Genomic DNA, 25,070 nt, shown 5'->3' with positions numbered 1-25,070 from the left:
GGCCTCCATGGAGTCACGACTTATCGTAGGAGACCTGTCCTATAAACATAGTCTATCATACCACTCTATCAGGTAATGCATTCATGGTTTAACCACCCTCTTGCACACAGCTTCCTTTCGTAACTTCCAGGAATGACCCCCTTGTCCTCAATTCTTTTCCTGTTTTCCACCAAATGAAAACACTCTCCAGTGTCATCCCTGTAACTACCTCTCAACAGTTTAAAAGTCTCAATTATATCACCACTTATTCTATCTACCAAACTGTGCAGTGCACATTCCCCCAGCCTGTCTTCATAACATTGTATAGTTCTGATACCATCTTTGTTATCCATCTCTACATTCTTTCCACAGTTGATTTATTCTCTTCTAATCCTGGGGAATAAATATGAGAACAATACTCCAAGTGTGGTCTAATCAGGGTTTTATACAATGGAATTGCAACTCTTCTCTCTGCAGGTCAGCATGATTTTCAGTATTGCAGCAATCCTCTGGAATATCTTCACCACCTTTGCAGTATTTTCCCTGAATTTCAGGTGTCTATCAATCATCACCCCCCAGATCCTTTGTTTCCCCTACTTCCTCCAACAGAGTATGCAGCATACCATCGATGTATTATTATTTGTCACCTCCAGGGAGTCCAGACTCATTGAGGGAGGGCATCTACCCTACAACTCTGCTTCCACCACTCACAATCCACCAACTCCCCGCAACTACACCAACACCACCACTAGTATTTCCACAGACAATCGCAAACATCCATGCCCATGGCATGATTCGAACCCACAGCCTCTTGACTGGAGAGGTGATGCGCTAACCACTCAGCCAGTCTGGCTATCCCAAACTTCAAGACTTTACATTTCACTTCATTAAACTGACACCCCATTCATTTGCCTATCTGTCCAGTTTATCGAAATCCTCTTGCATGGCTATCACATCTGCACTATAACCAATAACCCTTCCCAGCTTCACACCATCTGCAAACAATTGACATGAAAATTAAATAATAGTTCCTAGTACTGAGCCCTGTAGAATCTGATATGTAACTTTTTGCCTCCTTGAAGTTGCTCCCCTGAGATAGCCAATCCAGTTGACTAACCTGACATTTAAATGTGCTGCAATTTAAATATCAGCTTATCATATGGTACCCTGTCAAATGCCTTTGTAAAATTCAAAAAAAGAAGACCGAATATGCCTTTCCACCATTAACTGCTTTTGTCACTTTATTATAGTTTATTATTATTATTTATTATTATTACTAAAGCAAGAGCATCCCTTAACAAATCCATGCTGACTCTCAGAGAGAACATTACTTTTATCTAGTGGAAGGAGGGTAGGATAGTGATATTGCATGAGAGTGGTAGCAGACCGGAAGTGTCAAACTATAGACCAGTTTGTGTTTCACCAGTAGTTGTTAAGGTCTTAGATAAATTATTGAGTGATCATATAATGTTGGGAGCTGTGACTTTTTAATGCATTTTCTCAAAACCCATAGCAAAATTCCATCTAGTGCTTTATTGACATCCAGAGTACTCAGTATTTGAGACAGTCACCTCTTGCACTTCTAAACCTCGAACCTGCTCTATCTCTCTAGTATTAAAACCTACTTCTTCAGGATGAAACATTCCAATAAAGCGTTCATTGAACAACTCCATTACGTCCTTTGCATCAGTCACTCTATTCCCATTTTTATTTAATCTCAATGTCATTCTTCCACAATAATTTCTCCTGCTATTGGCCACATAGCTAAAAAATTCCTTACAATTTTCTGTGGATCTTGGGACCAATCTGTTCTAATATTCCAATTTTGCCTTCCTTACATACTAGTCAATCTCCTGGATGAGGGAAGATTGATTAGTATGATAAGTCTTATATTTTTCATGCATATGCTCTGCACCCCTCTTCTTATATCACTTCCATAACCTCTTTTGTAACCTGCAGTTCCTGTTTGATGTATTATCCACTTTACACCAAATTATGTTTTCTTCTTCAATATCAAGCTGCATATAGTGAGTGAATATTCCTTCATGAGTCCCCAAGCACTAATGATATCTTGCCTTTCCAATTCCTCCCTCCATGGAACTGTCTCAAGTTGATACTGAAGACCATTATAATCACCTAACTTATAAATCCACATATTCCTTTCTCTTTGATACTCATGCATGTCTATTTATCTCAGTTAAAGCCTTTTATTTCCTTATAGGGAGTAGGCGAGGCCGTTATACCAGTATCTAGCTTTTGGAGACCGAGTGGGCAGTTCAATCTCCACCAGTAGCCAATCAGAGATAGCTGGCCCATGTCTATCATTAATTAAGCAGCCACTGATGAAGAGGCTGGCAAACAAGTGCTACCATCTCTATTGGTACCTAACCCTAACAGGATATGTTACTGTCTGAAATAATGTGGGTACTACAGTCGATTTTCTTGAGTTTACGGGATGAAACCAGAGTTTCCGGGTGGAATTATCTTCCAAGTCAAAACCGCCTGGTCACTCTCTCCATCTAGGGGAGGAGATGCCATCTCAGTTATAATCAGCTATTCTGATGCTATGACAAAATGCCAAACTCTTCAACCTAGTATTCCTTCTATTACATAGCCTTAGACATTTGTCCCACAAGAATTCTAGAAATTCCATTCCTTTATTACTATATATGCAATTTCCTCTTTATATATATACTAGTATAGTTAAAATCATCCATAACAATCATTCTTCTTATGTAAGAAAAGGTTTCTATGGGGAAGCAGTTCTGGAGATAGTTTTCAGTATTGAGACCACATGTTTATTAAACAATAAAAGAGTAAAAAACCCAACAGGTTTCATCAGGGGTAATGGTGTATAAAAGTTGAACACAACCATATTAAATTAAATAGTCAATTAGATGTCTTTTTTTTTAACTTAATAACTGTTCATTAATTGGGAACCCAAATACAAAATGATACAGTCGTTACTGTATACTTGTTGGAACAATGCTGGTTGTCACGTTCGGTGTTATATCCGAGGCAGCTAAATTTTTGATAAAGACCAGACAAGACTTGATGTAAAATCAAGCCTTGATTTTTATTGCATTGTGTAGGGATTCTAAGAATTTTTGCAGCTTCTTTATTTTTATGACCATATTTTACTTCACAAATCTGCAGGCTGCCTTCAATTAATTATTATGTGACACCTTTACGGGTGTTATATCCGAGGCATTTAAATTTTTGATAAAGACAGACCAGACTTGATGTAAAATCAAGCCTTGATTTTTATTGCATTGTGTAGGGATTCTAAGAATTTTTGTAACTTCTTTATTTTTATGACCATATTTAACTTCACTAATCTGCAGGCTGCCTTCAATTAATTATTATGTGACACCTTCAGGGAGTCCAAAGACTCATCAAGGGAGAGTGTGCCAACAGCATCAAACGATTGTTCCACTTCCAACTGCTAACCGTGCTCAACCTTGCTTAACTTTTTGCGAGCCATTAGTAGCAGAGGCTCTACCAATTGACCAACCTTTGCTGCCAGTATGAACAGTTATGAAGTTAAAAAGACATCTAATTGACTATTTAATTTGGTTGTTGTTTCAACTTTTATACACCATTACTTCCGATGATGTAAGTCTTACAACAAACAAAACTTGTTGGGGTTTTCCTCTTTTATTTTTTATTGTTTAATAAACATGTTATTCAGAAGTAAAATTGATAGAAACCTAAAGAAAATACTAATAAAATTATGTGTGGAGTGTTGCCCTCTATGCAGCTGAAACTTGAACATTGAAGAAAGAAGAAATTATGATTTTGGAAAGTTTTAAGATGTGGATTTAGAGAAGGATGGAAAAAATCAAATGGACAAATAACATAACTAATGAAGAGGTCTTAAAAAGAGTAGAAGAAGAAAGAAGTCTGTTAAGAGCATAAAATGAAGCAAGGGAAACTGGATTGGACTTATTCTGAGAGGGAATGGAATCATCAGAGATGCCATCGAAGGAAAAAATAGACGGAAAAAAGACCCAGAGGAAGAGTTAGGAAAACAATGCTAGATGACATGCTGAATGAAGACAGGTACACAACCTTGAAAGAGAAAGATCAAAACAGAAGAGAGTGGAAGGTTTCTGCTACTAAAAGACGAACCTGCTCAATTGCAGAATACTCAAGAGGAGGAGAAGAAGAATAAACATGTGGTCTCAATACCCAAAACTATCTCCAGAATCATTCTTCTTGCACTTGAAAAGCTCAGCTGTTTGGCAAATGCAAGGAGAATGTTTTTTAATTGTAAAATACTTTTAAAAATCTGAAAACAAACCCCAACTCAACATCACCAGAGTTAAAGATCGGTACTATCAACGTAAGAAGCCTGAATTGCAAAGAAATGGAGCTAGCTGAGGAATTAGATAAGTACCAGATCGACATAATAGGGGTGACTGAAACAAAAAAAGACCAAAACTGATGAGATCTTTCTGAGCAATAAATACAAAATGTTATATTGAGGCAATGACAATCAAGGAAAAGAAGGAGTAGCCATAGTATTCAACACAAAATACGAGGCTAATCTTCTTGAATGGCAGTCAATCTCAAGTAGAGTAATGTGGGCAAATATGAGAATGGGGAACTGGACAATGAGACTAATTTGTGCCTATGGTCCCACAGAAGGTTCTACTAAGGTAGAAGTGGAGGAATTTTTTGATGCTTTAGAAAAAGCAATGGACACAATGAAAAAGGAAAAGTTGGTCCTTGTTGGGGATCTAAATGGCAGAGTAGGAAATGATTGTGAGACATACAAAAATATTTTGGGAAAATTTGGAGAAAAGAGCAAGCTAATAATAATGGCAAATATCTGTTCGATTTCTGCTCAGGACATGGACTGGTTATTACTAACACCATGTTCCAACATAAAAATGTGCACAAATTCACATGGAGAGAAGAGGCTAGGAATAAGAAAAGTCTCACTGACTATGTTATTGATGATAGTGATGTTTTCTCCCTGGTGCAGGACACCAGAGTGTACAGAGGATTTGAAATTGGAAGTAATCACTATTTAGTCTTGAGCAGGATGAAATTGAATTTCATATTGAAAAGAATAACATGTAAGAAAGTTTTAAAGCGAATAAAAGTTGAGCAGCTCTCAGATGTGAACTGTAGACTAAAATACACAAAGATTATTGAAGAAAAAATGAAAGTTTGAGAACAGGAACCAAACCTTGGAGATTCAGTGGTAAGCCTTGAAGAAAAGCCTGATTGATTCAGCCAGAGAGGCATGTGGTGAGATTGTCTGCAAGGATAAAAAAAAATCAGAACTCCCTGGTGGACACAGGAAGTTAAAGAGGCAGTGAAGGAAAAGAACAAAGCATGTCAAAAGTTCCTGGCAAATAAGTCAGTTTGTGCTCTTAGAGAATATAGAGACAAATGTAAGAATGCTAAACACTGTGTAAAACTAGCTAAACAAAAGTCAAGGGAAGATTTTGGCAAGAATATAGAAAATAAATATCAAGAAGGTGGCAAAATATTCTGGAGGTTGTTGAAGAAGCTTAGGAATGGAGGAAAGAGTGCTGTAAAAGGAGTTAGAGATGATAAAGGTGACATGAAAACGGGAGAAAAAGATATCCTTGAGGTATGGAGTAATTACTTTGAAAAACTGCTAAATGAAACAAGCAGTGATGACAGCACAGTGATAAAAAACACTGACCAGGCATGCAGTCAGGAATACATATCCATACTTGAAGTAGAAAAAGCCATCAAAGGCTTGAAATGTGGAAAGGCAGCAGGGGTAGATGATATTCAACCAGAAATGCTGAAGTATGGTGGCATAAGAGTCTTACAGTGGCTGCACTGCATAGTTCAGAAAGCCTGGACAGAGGGATGAATTCCTGATGATTGGAGTAGAGCTCTAATAGTACCCATATATAAAAGGGGAAATAAAATTGAATGTGAGAATTACAGAGGTATTTCCCTACTGAGTGTTCCTGGCAAGATCTATGCAAGTATACTTGAGAAACGGTTGAGAAGAATTGTGGAAGAAAAGCTTGGTGAAGAACAAGCTGGATTCAGGCCAAATAGAGGCTGTCAGGATCAGATCTTCACTTTACGACAAATAGTTGAGAAAGCATGGGAATATAACAGAGATCTGTATTTAAGTTTTGTCGATTTGGAAAAGGCATATGACAAGGTGCCAAGAAAGAGGCTATTCAATAAGCTGCAGTTATATGGTGTCAATGGGGCATTATATCAAGCAATACTCAGTCTTTATTTCAGTTGTAAGTCAGCAGTTAGAACTGAAGGGAGTACAGGAAGATGGTTTAATGTTAAATCTGGTGTGAGACAAGGATGTACATTATCTATATGGATCACATTATGAAGGAAAGTGGTATTAAACATGATATCAAAATTGGAGATGTTAATGTCAGCTCTTTGCTTTATGTGGATGATGTTATACTTCTAAATAAATCCGCTACAAGTCTGCAAGATTCTCTGACTAAATTGAATAGCTGTTGTAATAGATATGGTATGAAGGTCAGCAATAAAAAGACAAAGACAATGAAAATAGGCAGAATCATTGAAAATGTCAACTGTGTTGTGAATGGAGAACCTGTGGAACAAGTGAAACATTTCAACTACTTAGGCACGATTTTTACTGAAGATGGTAAATTAAATATAGAAATAGACAACAGAATCAGCAAAGCTGGTATGGTGGGAAGTCAATTGAATAAATTCATATGGAATAAGAGAGAAATTAGTCGGAACACTAAATTAGCTGTATACAAGACAGTGTTCAAACCAGTTTTAACTTATGGATCTGAGAGCTGGATCAGAAGTAAAACACTTGACCAAAGACTAGAGACCGCAGATATGAGAGTCCTGAGAAAGATTATAGGCGTGAACAGATGGCATCAATTGCAATATCATATTAAAAACGAGGATATTAGGAAAGATCTTGACATTGTCAGCAGAGCTAATCTCAGGTGGTATGGTCACTTAAACAGAATGGGCGAGGAAAGATTAACAAAACAAGTGTTCTCTACGAGGTTGGCAGCAAAACGACCCAGAGGAAGTCCAAGATATAGGTGGATTGATACGGTACAAAGTGCCTTAGACGATAGAAATATAAGATATAACGTTGGAGTCTTGACAAGTAACAGACTGATTTGGAGGAAAATTGTAGATAGGAAGTTAGTAATGATGTAATTTTTTTCATGTAGTACTATCATATCCTGTACACCCATTGAGGGTACATGGCAGGAATTTGATGATGATGAAATACTTTTAATTCTCTAATGTGTTTTTGAATCTGATAACTTAAAAAAAAAGCTTTTCATATTTTACTTCACTAATTTACAGGCTGTCTTCAATTCTTGATTACAATTTGTAGTAAAGGATAAATGGTTCCATTTAACAAAAAGGTTCCAGAATAAATTATATAAAGATAGTGAAGCCTTTATTAGTTTTCCAATACATAGTTCTATACTGCAATGAAGAATTTCAGTTTCTTATTCAAATATTTTCACCTAATGCTCTGACTTATATATATATATATATATACACACACACACAGAGTAATTGATGGTTAAATGACATGTTTATAATTATTAACTGACTTTCGGATGTAATCCTTGTGCTCTGAGATTCTGATACTGTCCTGCCTGTTTGGCCAAAGTAAGACAATTTACAGCTGCAAGGGACCTGGTACACACCAGGTAGGTCTAGGGGAAGTGGTTGGTCTTTAGTGGAGTAGATAAGGGATGCCAATTTTCTATGTGGTCTATAACAAGTGGTTAAGTCGTGTTTTCTTAAGATTTTGTTGATTAAGAAAACACGACTTAACCACTTGTTATAGACCACATAGAAAAATTGGCATCCTTTATCCGCTCCACTAAAGACCAACCACTACCCTAGACCTACCTGGTGTGTACCAGGTCCCTTGCAGCTGTAAATTGTCTTAATTTGGCCAAACAGGCAGGACAGCAAATATCAGAATCTCAGAACACAAGGATTACATCTGATTTCACCAGTACAGCCACTCTGGGCTTGCAGACCACGCTCTGGATACTCGCCACAGAATAAGATGGAAGAAAGCCACAGTCATACACCGCAGCAAGTTCAAGTATGAAAGACTATTCATGGAATCAGCCTCAGCCCTTAGGAACATGCCAAACCTCAACAAATTTGGATGCATGAGACTGCCCCAAATTTGGGAAACAATTATCAGAAGAACTTTAGCCCAAAGGCCAAGAACCACCAATATAGCCCGGCAGGGGGCACCACAAGGGCTTTAGGAAAATGTTAGCTTCCTAGCTTCAGTTCTCATTTGCTGTTATGTAGTACTTGTGTCCACGTGTCTTTGTATTAAGTTCCCAAGAAGATGGCAACGTGACGTTTGCCGAAATATCGGAAAGTATATATTAAAGTTTATTTAATTTATATTTCTAGTATACGCTGTCAATTCCTTAAATATTAGTTATCATGTTTAACCAGCGTATAAGCCTCTCAACAAGAATAATGAAAATTTCATTAACTGTTATGCCTAAGATTATAGATATAATTCATCTTGCCTGTATTTAAACATTGCGAAATGAAGAAATCCTGTAGTTTCTGCATGGCATAATAATAACAATAATAAAAAAGTAACTGGACTTACTAGCACAACTGCACTGCCATTAATTGCCAGATCAGTGTTATCATTACTGTTGTTTAAAGAAAAAATTCTGAATGCTATCTGATAAACTTACTACTATGCTGTCAACAGAAATGTCACTAAATAACCTTTATGTATTGGATGTAATTGAACGTACATGTATTTAAACATCAAAATGAAGAAATCCTATAATTTCTGTATGGCTTAATGAAAAATACATAAACTTGCCTATATAACAAAACAATTGTTTCTGATGATTAATGGCACTAGTGTTTGCTGAAATGATATGACTGTACTCTATTTCTGAGCTTGCATGTCTTCTAAATTGAATGGAAATCAGACCAGTGCAATGTCACTCATGAACTTTATTATAATCTTGCTGAAAGTTCTCATTGTGAAGTTTCTTACACTGAAATAGATATTAAGAACTGTTGGTAACATTCTAATTGTTTAATCATTCAACTTTGCACGTTTTATATAAAAGTATCGCATTCAATTATGTGTTTTAATGGTAAACAAAGAGTAAAGGAGTAAACAGAAATAACACTGTTTACTCCTTGATACTGTTAAGAAAGTAGGAACAGTTTCACATTAGCCCGCAAAGGTTGGTCAATTGGTAGAGCCCCTGCTATTAATGGCTCACGCAAAAAGTTAAACAAGTTTGAGCGCGGTTAGTAGTTGGAAGGGGTTCAATTGTTCGATGCTGTTGGCACACTCTACCTAGATAAGTCTTTGGACTCCCTGGAGGTGTCACATAATCTATGGTCGAGACCGAGAACGTTTCAGACCACTTTTGTATAATAATCAATGCTGAAAATTACAATTCGTCCATGATTGATTACTGTATTAATAATTCATTTTATCTCTTTTAGGAAAGATAAAAAATGAATGCAAAGTAAATATTTAATAAATTCTTGTAACTACATTAGTTACTGCAATTTTGTTTGTTTTTATCAAAAAAGTTATCAAGAGTCGTTTGAACAATTTTAGTTTTTTTCTTATCAGCATAAATTCTACAATAACAAGCAAAATGACTCTCTAGACCTCGGAAAACAAACATTCTTTGATCAACATCTGGATCCATATCCAATACCTACTTCTTAAGCGATTCTAAACTGGGAAATATTCATCCAGTTCTTTGTTATCTCTTTTGGAAACTCATCTTCACATTCCATTTATTCGTTGTCTTCATGCACGCTGTTATTCAATTTCACAATCATTATTACTGAAATCTTTTGAATTTGAATCCAATAATTCTTTAACATCTTCTGCATCAATACCATCAAAACCAAGGTCTTCCCCCAAATGCAACAATTCTTCAACCACATTGCTCACAGGATTTTGAAAACCACCTAAGTCATTATCACATTCTGGCAAAAGGTTTTTCAAAACAGCTCTCATGCAGCTAGAAGACACTTGCTCCCATGAGTAATGAATGTTTTCAATTGCGTGTTTAACGTTAAAAATTTTCCAAAATTCTTGGAGCGTAATCGCATTTTTGCCTATTGTTGTTTCTACTGCCTTTGAAAGTTGCAATGATGCCCATGTCCATGCCTTGTAGCAATGATGTCATATTTGGTGGGAAAAAAATACAACTTTTGCATTCTCACACAGATCATTAATAGAATTTGGATGACCAGGTGCATCATCATGTTCACAACTTTCTTTCTCTTGGCTAGGAAACACTCCTCGAGGTTTACACGTTTTTGCATGGTAAATTTCAATCTTTTGAATTTGAATCCAATAATTCTTTAACATCTTCTGCATCAACACCATCAAAACCAAGGTCCAAACCAAACTTTCTGTAGTATAAGACCCTGATCAGATCACACTTGGACTACTGTTCTCAGATTTGGTCCCCAGGATTTGAAGTGGATAAATTAACTGTGGAACGGGTACAAAGGCAGATAACAATGATGGTTTCAGGACTGTACAATGATAGTTATGATGATAGGCCGAGGGAACGTGGACTACAGAGTTTGGTGGATAGAAGAAGGAGAGGTGATATGATTGAGACTTTTAAACTGTTGAAAGGTGGTACAGGGTTGACACCGGGGGATTCTTTCGCTTGGTTGAACAGCAGGAAGGAGTGATGACAAGAGGCCATCCCTGGAAGTTACGAAAGGAAATTGTGAGCAAGAGGGTGAGGAGTGATTTCTTTGCATGGAAGGTGGACGAACCATGGAATGCATTGCCTGATGAAGTGGTGAGAGCGAGAACGGTCAATGAGTTTAAGGAGTGGTATGATAGACTTTGTGTTTCTGAGTGGGGGGCCACCCCTCGATGAGTCTTGATAGACTGTGTTTCTTAGGAAGGACCTCTCATGATGAGTCTTTTGACTCCACGGAGGCCTGAATAATAATAATAATAAAATTTAAAGAGAGAAATTAGTCGGAACACTAAATTAGCTGTATACAAGACAGTGTTCAAACCAGTTTTAACTTATGGATCTGAGAGCTGGGTCAGAAGTAAAACACTTGACCAAAGACTAGAGACTGCAGATATGAGAGTCCTGAGAAAGATTAGAGGCGTGAACAGATGTCATCAATGGCAATATCATATTAAAAACAAGGATATTAGGAAAGAACTTGACATTGTCAGCATCCAGGAATGTGTTAGCAGAGCTAATCACAGGTGGTATGGTCACTTAAATACAATGGGAGAGGAACGATTAGCAAAACAAGTGTTCTCTGCCAGGTTGGCAGGAAAACAACCCAGAGGATGACCAAGATATAAGTGGATTGATATGGTATAAAGTGCCTTAGACGATAGAAATATAAGATCTGATAATGTTGGAGTCTTGACAAGTAACAGACTGATTTGGAGGAAAATTGTAGATAGGAAATTAGTAATGATGTAATTTTTTCATGTAGTACTATCATATACTATCACCCCCTTGAGGGTACATGGCAGGAATTTGATGATGATGATAAAATTTAAACGCACATCAATTAAAACTCTTGCCATATATATAAAGGGATTGTCTCAATTAATTTCGCTGGGTTAATCAAATCCTGCGTTAAGCAAGGGATACCTGTATTTTTTCTTTGAATGAATAGCTTTTTTATCTGTACCAATCAAGAAGTTTTTATTTTTCTATACTTAACTATACTTAACTTAACACCTTAACTATAACTGTACCCTGGAGTCTTAACAGTTATGAATTCTAGCTAAGTTTGCCTTCATTGATAAGACTGATGATGGTGTGATTTCATTATATTAAATTCATTTAATATAATGAAATATTATAACATTATAATAATAAATTTAATTTATTATTATATTTAATGAATATAAATTAAATGGAGATGCCTGTTTACATTCATTCTGTTTGAGTTAATCACACTTAATTTACTTTGAGTCAGTCTATTGTGCTGCAGCCCAGTTTAAAATAAATAAATAAGTAAACATTTTAGTAGTAGTAATAATTAATAATAACTAAATATCACTATTAAAATGGATTTTTTTAAACTGGGCTGTAGCACAGTAGATAAAAAAACATTGACTCTTTTAATATTCATAAATCAAATAAATGAATACAGTAAATACTTCATACATGAAATAAAATCTGCTAAATAATTTATTTAATTTAGAAATGAGGCATATATGATCAACATGAAATTAATGGATCATGACATTCATTCATTAATGACTACCTCAGTAAGTAGAGAATAGTTGTGCAAACAACTGTTTTCTTCATTTTAATGAAGGGCAGATTGCTATGAAACCCATGGTATCCTTCTTGCTTCTCATTTAACGTATTAAAAAAAATGTAATTACAATTAGTTACTCTCATCTGTCGCAATGCACAAAATATAGATATGACTGCATCATTTTACAAAATTTCATTCTGATTAAACCATTTTTACAAAGTTATCATCATCATAATTATTCACAGTTTTACAAATATGTTGAAGTTAGAACTTCAAAAATATGCTGCTTAGATTCCACATATTGATATTTTGAATAAAAACATTAACATCATTGAGCAATGGCATTATATAGCAGTAACAGAGAGGTCAGTACAACATCCATTTAATGGGAGGAAAATCTATATGTGCAATTTAGTAGTATTGAAAGTGAATGGTTTGTTTATGAGAAAAATGAAAGAATAAAATTTGAGTACCTTCAACAAATAATTCCATATAATAGATTGTATTCAACTTTTTTTTTTACTGTTCTGCATATAAAAGTATTCACCAGTGTACATGTTTTTTTAATGATAAAGGAAGGCACAAGTATAAAAAAATATACTTGGTTCAAGGTTCTGATTCGGACAGAGATGATTTTCTGTAAGTTACTCCAATTTCTTTAATCTTTGGCATAAGCTCTTCCAATTTATTTGCGACTTCATCCTGCTGTTCACATGAATTACCCAAAGTGATATGCTTTACTACCAATTCTGTGGAAAGAATAAACAAAATAATTTAACATAATGTTTTAAGGATTTTTTAAAGAGTTACATATAATTACTAATGAACTTGACATTTACTTCACTATTATGTATATAGTTGTTTTATAAACCCAGATACATCATTAACATCATACTGTGTCGTATTGATATAAATTGGTGTTACCAAGACTAAAATCGGTGATAAATTTCTAAATAATAATTATAAGATGTTATATTCAGGCAACAGTAATCACCGAAAGAAAGAAGTAGCTATAGTATTAAACATTAAACATGAAGACAAACTTCTTGAATGTTAGGCCAATTACAAGTAATTGCTTAATGTGGACAAATTTCAACTTGCAAAATTCATTATTATTATTATTATTTTTAATTACATTAATCTCATATGCAAGACTTTGTTCAACCTACAGTACATTAGTATATACCATGGATATCTTTTAGAAAATTTAGAACAGTCACTTTAGAAAATATATAAGAGACTGTTCCAAAAGACAGCAGCAACAGAAGGAATGAATGAATGAATGAAGTAAAATTTGTTCTGCGAGTTTGAAAACGAACTGTGAAGCAGTGATGAATATCTGTTGTGTGCATCTTAACAAATTTAGAAGGGAGTAAGGGAATTATTGATGCAAATTCATCAAAACTGGAATCGATAACTGATTCAAATCTTAAAGAGATATACATTAAAAGCTTCAAGGGTACCTGTGGGCTCAAGTGAATATTGTAGTGCATGTATAATGCCATCTGAAGATGAAAGCAACTAGCATTGAATGTTTATGTCATGTGGAGTAGAGTGAACTGGTGAGAGATGATGCATTTAATCAACCTAATTGTTCTCAGTTGCACTAAGTCAAGTACTTTTATGGAGTCCCCCCACCATAAATGCAAGAACAGTACATATAGTTAGTTGTTTAGTGGTAAAGTAATGCCTTGAGTGAAAGAGAAAACCTAATTTTTTGGATGCTGAGAAGAGACTTACAGCCAACTCTCACCACAGCAAACACCATTATAACAAACTCATTACATCTAAGAAACTGCAGAAAAGTCCCGACCAATGTCCCTACAAAAAATGTTATTCTAAAGTAAGTTCTTCACTAAGACTAGCCACTATAACTAACTAACTATTACCGGAAGTTCTCTATAGTGAGAGTTGGTGTAGAAAAGAAGATGTAGAAGAATGTGTCATTAAAGAAAGTAGTAAAGTAAAAGCTGATCTCGTTGGAGATACAGCTGAGTAGAAAATTAATCCTAGACACAGAAATATTCCAGAAAACTCTCGAGAAAAGAGCAAAGTTAAAATTATTATTATTATTATTAGGATTCAGGCCTCCACAGAGTCAAGACTCATTGTAGGAGGCCTATCTTAGAAAACACAGTCTATCATACCACCATGAATCATTGACCGTTCGTGCTCTCACCACTCTATCAGGAAATGCATTCCATGGTTCAAATACCCTCCATGCAAAGAAATCAGGGATGGCCCCTTATCCTTGTTCCACCAAACAAAAGAACGCCTAAGTGTCAACCGTGTAACTATCTCTCAACAGTTTAAAAGTCTCAATCATATCATTCATATTTAAGAATTTAGGGACACAAAACACACGTGTTGAAATGATTATTTTACTTATTAATAAAATAACACTTGATGTTTCGACCCCTGTATTGAGATCTTCATCAGAAGGATAAATGTGTATGGGAACCAAGCAACATGCTGTTGCACTCTATAAAGGTAATTTAAATCTATGTTTACAACGTAGATTTAATTTACCTTTATAGAGTGCAACAGCATGTAGCTTGGTTCCCATACACATGTATCCTTCTGATGATGAGAATGAACTTAATTTCTTGCCACCCACTCATGCCCACCACCATAATCATCTCATCCACCCTTTTACCTCGTTAATTGCCATAGCCACACTTTCTATCATTCCTCCAGGCAAAAACTCCTCAGGCATTCTATCTTACACACCATGGATTAGTACCTGCTGGATTTCATTTAGAACCCGTGGCAGTCAGTGAAAATTTTAAATGCTGCATATACAAAATAAAAATTTAAAAAAAAAAATTATTTTTTTCCAAATCAGTAACCAATTTATTAATAAATAAATTTACATATTAAAAAATTGCTTTATTAAAAATATTTCACCACGAACAAACACCAATAATAAAAGTTTCGTATCTCACAGAAATCATGCGCACATACATACAATTAATCTGTAAATGACACTGCCCAAACAAGCAGTGTCGGAATTACTTGTAACGTGCAATGACAAGCGTAAACGAATATCGGCGAGTCTAGCTGCAATTGGCGCGATAATTCTGACACTGTGTTAGATCGCAGTGCATTTGTTTCGTGTAATGATAATTGAAAAAATATAATTCTTTTCATATTTTCAACAGTGACACTCATCATAATTCAGCCTTGTATCTATAATAAATAAATAATTATATGTTATTTTACAAAAAATAGTTCACCTTCACCACAAACACACACCAATAATAAAAGTTTCATATCTCACAGAAATAACGTGTGCAAGCATATGATACACTGCCAAAATGAGCAGTGTCGGAATCACTTGTAAAGTGCAATGAGAAGCGCAAATGAATATCGGCGAGTCTAGTTGCAATTGGCCGAATGTGATAATTATGACACTGAGTTAGATCGCAGTGCATTTGTTTCATAATCTAAAGCGTTAATCAAACAATTCCAATTAGTAACTATTCAATCAATGTCAAAACATAAGCTGTAACCTTTAACATGTTGTATTGCATTTATATAATGTTGTCAGCATTGTTATTATTTATAAATACAAACAAAATTTCATTTTTTCATTTTTTTCTTGGGAGTGTTGCAGTGCTTATGTACGAGCCGCCACTGTTTTAGAACATACAACAGCATTACCAACAGTATGTTCCAACATAAAGATATACATAAAATCACATGAAGAAAAAATACAATCAAGTAATGATGATATAACAAGAGATCTAAAATAAGATGGACATTTCATTTTGAAGAGGATAAAGTTGAGTATCACAGTGAAATAAAACTATGCACAAAAGTTTTAAAAAGAATTGAAGTCAAGCAGCATTTAGAGGTGAACACTGCAGATACTGTTCAAGCAAAAGAGTTTCGAAACTAAAACCAAACCTTAGTGGCAAACTAATGGAAACTCTGATTGATTTAGGCAGGCAAGCATGTGGTGAAGGTGTTAGCAAGGATAGAAAAATCAGAACTTCAGTGTAGATTCAAGCAGTTAAAGTGGGACTCCTGGAAAAGAACAAAAAAAAAATCACATTGCAAGTTCCAGGCAAGAAGTCCTCAGAGAATACAGAGAAAAAGGTAAGAAAAAGTTACTGAAAGATGAGAAAATTGTAAATCTCTTGCCAAGATATGATAGGAGTGAATGAAGGCAGAGCTAGGATTGCAAATGAGGCAACATACAATGTCAATAACACTGACAATGAAAAGATCTGCATATGGCTGATGATTTATACTTGGAATGGATTTGGAATTTGGTGTCTGGAGAAAGTTTTGTATGGTGAGAAAATAAATGTGCAAAAATAGGGAACCTGATAAACTCTTAGGGAAAAAGCAGGCTCTCTTGAGGTAAAGAATAATCATAGAATTATGAATGCTGTCTCTTGGATCTCAAATCTTAGAGAGATACTCATTCAAGTTTCAAGGGTACCTGTGGGCTCAAGGGAATGTTGCGATGCATGTATAATGCCAAAAGCCTGTGCTTTTGATTTGGTCGAAAATTATATGTATCAGTGAGAATTGATTAACAGAGGAAGATATTGTCAGAAGTATATTGAAAGGGATCAGTGGCACACCCATAAGGGTGGGGAGAGGTAGCCCTGGCACCTCCCAAAGAAAAAGGGAGAAAAAAAACACTAGAAAATTGTCCAAAAATCTTTTCCTAATTAAAATTAATTTTTTTTTATTTATGTTATGTCGTGTCTTCTATTTCTATGCTGCTTATGAATTAGCAGTCATATAAGATGGGAATACCCTATAGCTCTTGGGAATCACAGCTGCTGTAAACACAAGGTGAACAAAGTAGTGCTCAAGCGCTACTTTGTTTGCATGAGCAGGACTAGAGGAAATCACAGGTATCATATATTAGCGATCATTGCAGATGCTCAGTCATAGGTCATACGCAATGCGTAGCGTATTCTCAAATCGACTATTCAACCCCCCCCCATCAAAAGATTAAATCCTGAGTGTATCATATTGAAAGGGATATTGTATTTTTTTCAGGGAGGATTTGAGGAAAAGTTTTTACTACTCACTGCAACCAGCAAAAGCAAGTAAAAGAATTGAGGAAAGCAGTACATTTGAACCTATTCAGTGCATGTTAAAAGTCAATAAGACAAAATATAGTTGCAACTTGTTTCAACGTTACCCCTAAAGTTCAGGCCTGTGTCCAACACCACTACCAGATCTCCAATCTCCTCTACATTCTTTCAAAACTGGAGGAATTTCTTATGTATTGGAAATTTTTTCAATGTGGTCCTAATATTGAAAAAAAAACATCAGGACCACGTTGAATCAAATGTCAAGCAGATTTGACTGATTTTGTTTTTATGTGTTCAAAGAAACATCACAGTAATGTGGATGTTAAGGTGTATGGAATCATGTTAAGCGAACATCCACTGCACATAAAAATGTCAATATTTGAAAATCATTAGTAATGTTCACTGATACCTTGATATTCCAGTAGCAGCTGGTAGCAGTCTTGCGAAATCTGCTTTTGAAGAAAATAAATTATCTGTGGTACGAACTTTCCTGATGCATGTAGTATGTTATGAGTCTGTGACTGAAAAACCAAATGTGCAGTAAGATGAAGACAAAGGGCTGCATCTGTAGTATCAGCTAACTGGCTTAACAATGACTGCCGATGACTAGCTAGAATTTGTCTGTAATATAAAAGAAATTGAAATTATTAAATAATGGAAACCAAAAACAATTGTTTTGTATACTAACAAATTATACAACTAAAAAAAAAAATATAGTAATGACATATGGCTAAAGATATAAAATGAATAATATTTTTCTAATACTAATCCTTCTTGAGAGAAATTTATTTGAAAAAGGACCATCTTATGTATAACTTACCATCTACAACTGGTTGACAACTTGTGATCACTTCAGACATTAAGACTGTAACAGATAAACTGATGATTACATGATCATCATCATTTATTCATGTATGAATAGGGAATTATATACAGAAATATTCATATAGCAAAAACTCATGGAGTTAAAGTCTATTAGATGAAATTGAGACAGATTGTCATTTTTTGCCAAATGTCAGATGTAGCCTTATCTTCAAAAAAGAAGCTTGCTTATGTATTGCCAAAACTGGTGTTTCCATGGTCTTCTTCTGTCTGCATTAGTTAGCCTGTGGAGAGCAAGAACAATGAACATGGATGAAGGTGGATGTCTAAGTTAGTGTCTCAACAATCTCAGTTGACTAATATTATTATTACTAGTAGTACTCAAAAGAGTCAAGAACTTATTGAGGGAGACCACATCAATACCAGCTGTCATACCTTCTCTTAAACTCATTTTCAGACTAGATCCAATCACTACTTCAAAAGTGAAACTGTTCCAGTCACTCATGGTTTCATGAGAGAAAAATCAAGTTCTCATCCCGCCTCCCTTTCTTAACTGCATACAAACTTAACTTTCACAGATGCTCCCTTGTCCTCTCCCCACCTACCATTTAATGAAACATTTTATCAACAGGAATTCTATAATGCCCTCTTAAAAGTTTATATACCTCTATCATATCATCCCTCTTTTTCCTGTCTACCAGTGTCTGCAGCCCATGTACTCCCAATTCTATTCTTGTAATCTACATTTGTGTTTCATAAATGTATGAATGAGTAAGAGATTTCTCAAGAATTATTATTACGGGCAACTCCGAGGAGTCCTTAGATTCATCGAGGGAGGCCCTAACATCATGTCAAGAACAACTATTCAACATTCACAGAGTATCTATCATACCTCGCCTTGAACTCATTCACAGTCATGGCACCCACAAGAGACTCTGGCAGCTTATTCCGCTCATTCACCACTCTCCAAGTAAAAAACCTAGCTCTAACACCCTTGCTAACCACACTCTTGCCCAGCTTCCATGTATGGCCCCTAGTCCTCCCAAAACCAGTCCTATTCTCAAAAATATCCTCTGAATTAATCTTATAGAAACCCTTCAGTAATTTGAATGTCTCAATCATATCACCCCTTTTCTGCCTATCAACCAATTTCTGCAACCAACAAATCTTCAACCTGTTCTCATAAGGTTCATTCCATAGACCTGCTATCATCTTGGTCACTCATCTCTGGATCCTCTCCACCTCCTCCCCATCAAGAAGAAACCTTGGCGCCCAAATCTGGGCACAGTAGTCTAGATGGGGCCTTATCAAAGCTTGATACAGAGGAGCAATAACTTGCTTGTCTCTGCTCGTCAAAGTATTCTTCAGTAACCAAATGATTTGATGAGCTGATTTAGCCACTTTTGCGATGTGCACCCTAAACTTTAACTCCCTACCCACTAACACTCCCAAATCCCTGCCCTCGTCAATCTCCTGGAGTATGATTCCACCAATGTGATATACTGCTGCTAATCTTTTCACCCCAAAATGCATACCCTTACACTTTGCCACATTAAATTGACATCCATTCTCCTTAGCCCAGTCCTCCAAACTATCCAAATCATCCTGTAAAATTTTGACATCCTGTGCACTCCCTATTGTTTTACCCAACTTTGCATCATCAGCAAACAAATGAACACTTCCTCTCAGATCCATTCCTATATCGTTAATGAACAAATTGAAAAGTAGTGGTTCAAGAAAAGAACCCTGCGGCACACCACTAGTGACAGGCAATCTTTTGGACTCTACTCCTGAATAAACTACTCTCTGATATCTCTCCATCAACCACCCTCCTATCCATCTCACCAACCCTATATCCATCCCCATATGCTGCAGTTTACTGATTAGAATTCCATGTGGTATCCTGTCAAAGGCCTTAGCAAGGTCCAGTAGAATCACTGTAAACCCATTACCCTTATCCAGTTCAGCTGTCACTCTGTTATAAAACGTGAGCAAGTTACTGAGGCATGATCCACCCTTCACAAAACCATGCTGTCCCCCATACAGTATCCCATTTTCATCTATCCAATCCTGTATTTTTCTCTTGACTATTTTTGCCCAGACCTTGACAACAATTCCTGATATGCTGATCGGTCAGTAATTTACAACAGCAGTCTTGGAACCTCCTTTATGCAGTGGAACTATTTTCCCCTCTTTCCACCCCCTTGGGACTAACCTAGACCCGAGACTCAAATTAAACAAAATGGTCATGGGCACTGACAATTCTTTCGCCACTTCATGTACAACACGAGCTGGTATACCATCCAATCCCACAGATGTATTGACATTGAGGTTTTGTAATAGGCTATTCACCTCCACTTCATTCATTCCTGCAATGTCACCACCTGGATGATATATTCTTGCAAAGTGATTTGCTCAGTAATTCAACTATATCAACTGATTTGGTTACTTCTCTACCATCGGAATTCTTTTACTTGCATCATATCGAAAAAACTGTTTGGGATTCTCTTTAGCCTGCATGGCTAATGTTCTTTCATAAAAGCTTTTGCTTTTCTTACCACACTCGTTACCCTTCTGGCCTGTGCTTTATGCTGTTCATGTGCCTGCCGGTCACCTTTCTCCTTAAATTCCCTCCATAGTTGTTTCTTTTTTTTGCAGCTCAAGCTTAATGGTGTTATTCATCCATTTAACCCCCACTTGATTTATTATTCGGACTCTAGGTATACAGTCAACCATTGCCTCATGTAAACACTTCTTAACCGCCTCCCATGCACTATCAACATCCAGCCCTTGCAATTTTACATACCATGGCACTGAACCTATCGAACTCCTAAGCTTGTCATACTTACCAGCCCGATAATTCCACATGTACCCTGTCTTAATTGTAAATTCCACACCTTTAGCCACCTACCAATTCAAGACCCTATGATCACTCTCACCAATTGGTGGCAACATGGTCATATTCGTTACAGCCAAATTCTCAGATGCAATTACTAGGTTAAGCACTCTCTGACCCATAGTATTTTCCATTACATGCTGTTGCAGATAGTTATCCCTTAATAACTGCATAAACTCCAATTCCTTCCTCCCATGTGTCCTCTCCTCCTTCCAATCAATGTTACCATAGTTGAAATCCCCCATAATAATTATCCTCCTTCCACTCATTTCTTCTATTTGCTTATGCATACTATCTCTACCATCTATTCCATCACCTGGTCTATAGCAGCACCCAACTGTATATTTTGTTCTACTAGCCTCAATCTCACACCAAATAGCCTCAAATGTGCTCTTTTCTTTATCCTGCAGTTCCAATTCTATTCTCTTTGGCTGTAGCTCATCAGCTATCATCAATAACACTCTCCCCCATTTTATTCTCCCTGTCACTCCTGAACACACCACACCCCTCACATTCAATCTCACTAGCTATATCATCTTCTGTGAGCCATGTTTCACTAATGCCAGTAACCTGTGGCCTGAAAGTGCCAACCAAGGTCAAAAATTCTTCCTTCTTGTTCCTAATACTTGTGGCATTAGTATACATGAATTGCAGAAGCCCATTTGTCCCATCCCTATTTTGATGCCTTATACTAAATCCCATTCTGATTTGTTGTCCTTCGTACTCTCTCTGGCATATTATGCACATTCATACACTCAACTGTCTCTCTAAAGTCTGCATATCTACCCCCCCACCCTTAACAACTCTAGTTTCCCTGATTCTGCACATCCACTTCCTTCCACTTCATTCAACTATACCTTTTCAAGTCTCTATACACCAAATCCATTCAAATGTAAACAATCCATCTTATATAAATCCTTTTGCCCATCAAACTCACTCCACAAATTCCATACTACTCCTCCTGCATAATCTGTGCATAAAGTCATTAGCAATTTTGGCCCTCCTTCTATACTCTTCACTGCCATACTGCGGAAACAGACTCACCATCCTAACTCTCTCACTCTTCTCTTTTGCTACCTCAAGTAATTCCTTCAAATCCTCTCTCATAGGCATTTTGTCTCCTTTCAAATCATTCATTTCTGCTAGTACTATCAATTCTTTCACCCTTTGCTTTTGCATTCTAATTGACTCGCTTACATCCTTAACATTCGCACCAGGTTGGTACGATTTTGTTAAACTCTCATCTATCACACGTCTTACTAAAGAATCTCTGTACAACACTCGCTCTTTCATTTTGTTTAACTCACTATCATACTCTTATTTTTCTTATCATACTTTTGCCGTTTATTAGTTGGTACGCTCGGTAAACATTTTGCCAACACTCCAACTGCTGATTTGCCCTGTGTATTGCTCCACGTAACCATGTGATCTCAATTCTTTCACCCTCTGTTTTTGCATCTGTCTCATCATTTTTATTATCCATTAATTCATTCATTTGTTCTTTATGTTTACCTTCATTCTCACTTTCAACGCTACTCTCACAGCTATCTGGTACTACCTCACAAATATTACTATTCATACCTCGCATATCACTATTTTCTACATTCTCACTTTCAACAACAATATCACTCTCATGACCTGAAACACTCTTTAAATCCTCACATTCCTTACACTTTCTGCACACATCCGCTCCACTATCGTTGCCTAACCAGACTCCAACTGCTCTCCTCAAAGCATACATTTCACAAACAGTACACTGAATAAAATCCTTTAAATTAAAAGTTTTAGACAAAGATGGCAACCTGGATGCCATTGTATTCCTCCTTATTGGCGTCATGTGCACAAATAATCGTATCTATCAAATTACTAATTGGAAACTCAGAAAACACACAAAAATCACCCTGACATGCTAAGATACGAAAAGTAAATAATACTACGTAAGATTCAAGCAAATTTACCAATTATTAAAAATAACACTTATCTGTTCAGGAGCTCTCTACAAACACTACACACCATAACCCTTTAGTGGCTATTCTAGATTATAGTATTATAGTATAATAATACTAAAATCAAGAATTATAGTATTAGGAATGTGATCTTGTCATATATATCCTAGTACTGTTTGAAGGCATGTTGTCTCAAAGCTATTGATGATATTAATTGCTCGATGAGTAGTGATGTTCAATGTCTGGGCACCATATGTAAATATGGCTTGAGTGGTTTTCTACAGACTTTTATGAAAGCAAAAAGTTTTGTGATTTCTTTTCACTATATCAGCTTATCAATGTAGAAACTAAGGTACTGAAAATCATTTACTTCTTCAAGAATGTCTAACAGATATGCTTAGGCATTGACGGTTATTCATGACTTATTTTTTAAATGGTATTAACAACACCAAACGAACTGTTTTATAAAACGATGTTTTATTAGCTGCTTATATTTTGCCGAATTTCAAATCAGCATCATCAGAGCACAACACAGCATGTATACGTGATACTGAGTAAGTAAAACAATACAATTGTAATGGACAAAAGATCTAAAGTCCTAATTTGGTGCCCTCTAATTTAAAAAAAAAAAAAAAAAATTTCAGGTATGTGGGAGTTGCTCTTAACGGTCTCCTAAATTTTTGGCAAATTAATGCATCCATATTTGTTCAGGTTAGAAGAATTCTTCATAGCCATGGATGACTCAAAAAATAATCTTTTGGATCTGAAACGACTTCTAAACTGCACAAAGCGTGGTCTGCCAGTCCTGACTTGCCATAATAATGGCAGCAAAGGTATTTTTTAAGTTCTTCCAGGAGGATGTTAATGGATTTTCCTATCAGCCCATAGTAGGACAAGTCACAAGGAACTTCATACACTTCAGGATTTGCTAGGGGTAACATTTATCCTTAGGTGAGTGAATCAGAGTTACTAATTTAACGTGAGGCTTGAATGTGGTGTGAAGGACATATATTTCATCAGTACTTTGGCTATCTTTTCTGATGTACCTCTGACATAAGGATTATAAATGGTAATATTGTGTTCCTGTGTATTAGGAGGAGGGATAATGGGGCTATGTAAGATTTTATCTAATTTTGAAGGAATTGTAGCCGTTGGCCAAGAACGTATGGCACAGATGCAATCCCTCAATTAATGCATCTAATGCATTCTTTAAAACAGGCGCATTAATCGAAAATGCACCAATCAAATATAATAACCTATGGGAGAAAGTATAATTTGTCCCTCAAATATATTTTTTATATAAAAGAATTAGGGTATATCTCACGGCCTAATTAAAGGAAACCATGAAGTGGAAAGACAATAAAAGATATTCAGAATATAAATTTATTATTATATTTCTTAACAAAGAATTGAGCTAACATAGTTTGGTGGGCATTCTGTTTCTTTTTTACATACAACTGACGGTATGGCCCTATTGCCTCTTCTGCAAATTTTACTGGTTCTCTCTTCACCAGGGTCAGTTTCTAAGCATTGCTGCTTAAAAACTTCGATTGTACGAAAACTATTTTCAAATTGTTTCTGTGAAACCTCTTTGAGCTTGTGAGTGATTAAATATTCTTCAGAATTTTCCCACTTTGCATCTAAATTTAGCAGATCGGAATCACTCAAATTCTCAGAATGAAATTTAATTAACTTCACTTCCAAAAAAGGCCAGTTTCATCGACATTAAATATTTATTGGTCATAATAACCCCTTCTTCCACAATTTTCTTCAAAATCTCTAGTTAATTTGAGGCCACCTCCTTATCTGCACTTGCAGCTTCGCCTGTGATGAGAACATTATGTGGGCAATTTCTCTTTTTGAAATGCTCAAACCACACCCAGCATGGAATTCTTCTTTTCCATCATTGATAGCCCTTTCTTTCAAGATTGTAAAGAGACTTGATGCTTTTGATTTAATAAGGGCAGTGCTTAGTGGGATCAGTTTTTGGTTACAATCTTCGATCCATGTAGAAAGAAGTCTCTTTAATTCAATCATTATAATACTTTGATTTCGAATGCATACATGATGAACTTGAAGCAGCCTTAT

General features: G+C 35.9%; 1 protein-coding gene across 1 annotated transcript in view; it reads right to left on the bottom strand.

Annotated features, from left to right (window-relative positions):
• Positions 1–12,162: 12,162 nt before the first annotated feature.
• Positions 12,163–25,070, bottom strand: part of Ufl1 (UFM1 specific ligase 1) — a 430,347-nt gene continuing 417,439 nt past the window's right edge. Inside the window, exons 16-17 of the mRNA XM_090408990.1 lie at positions 17,728–17,939; positions 12,163–13,007 (exon numbers count right to left, since the gene is read on the bottom strand). Coding sequence (XP_090265116.1) covers positions 12,865–13,007; positions 17,728–17,939 — 355 coding nt within the window. The 3' untranslated portion in view covers positions 12,163–12,864. The remainder of the gene's footprint in view (positions 13,008–17,727; positions 17,940–25,070) is intronic.

The sequence above is a fragment of the Typopeltis vanoorti genome, chromosome 19 (assembly GCF_054136105.1).
Source record: "Typopeltis vanoorti isolate ZY-2024b chromosome 19, IOZ_Tvanoo_1.0, whole genome shotgun sequence".
NCBI classification, from domain to species: Eukaryota; Metazoa; Arthropoda; class Arachnida; order Uropygi; family Thelyphonidae; genus Typopeltis; species Typopeltis vanoorti.
This window is presented reverse-complemented; position numbering and strand designations above follow the sequence as displayed.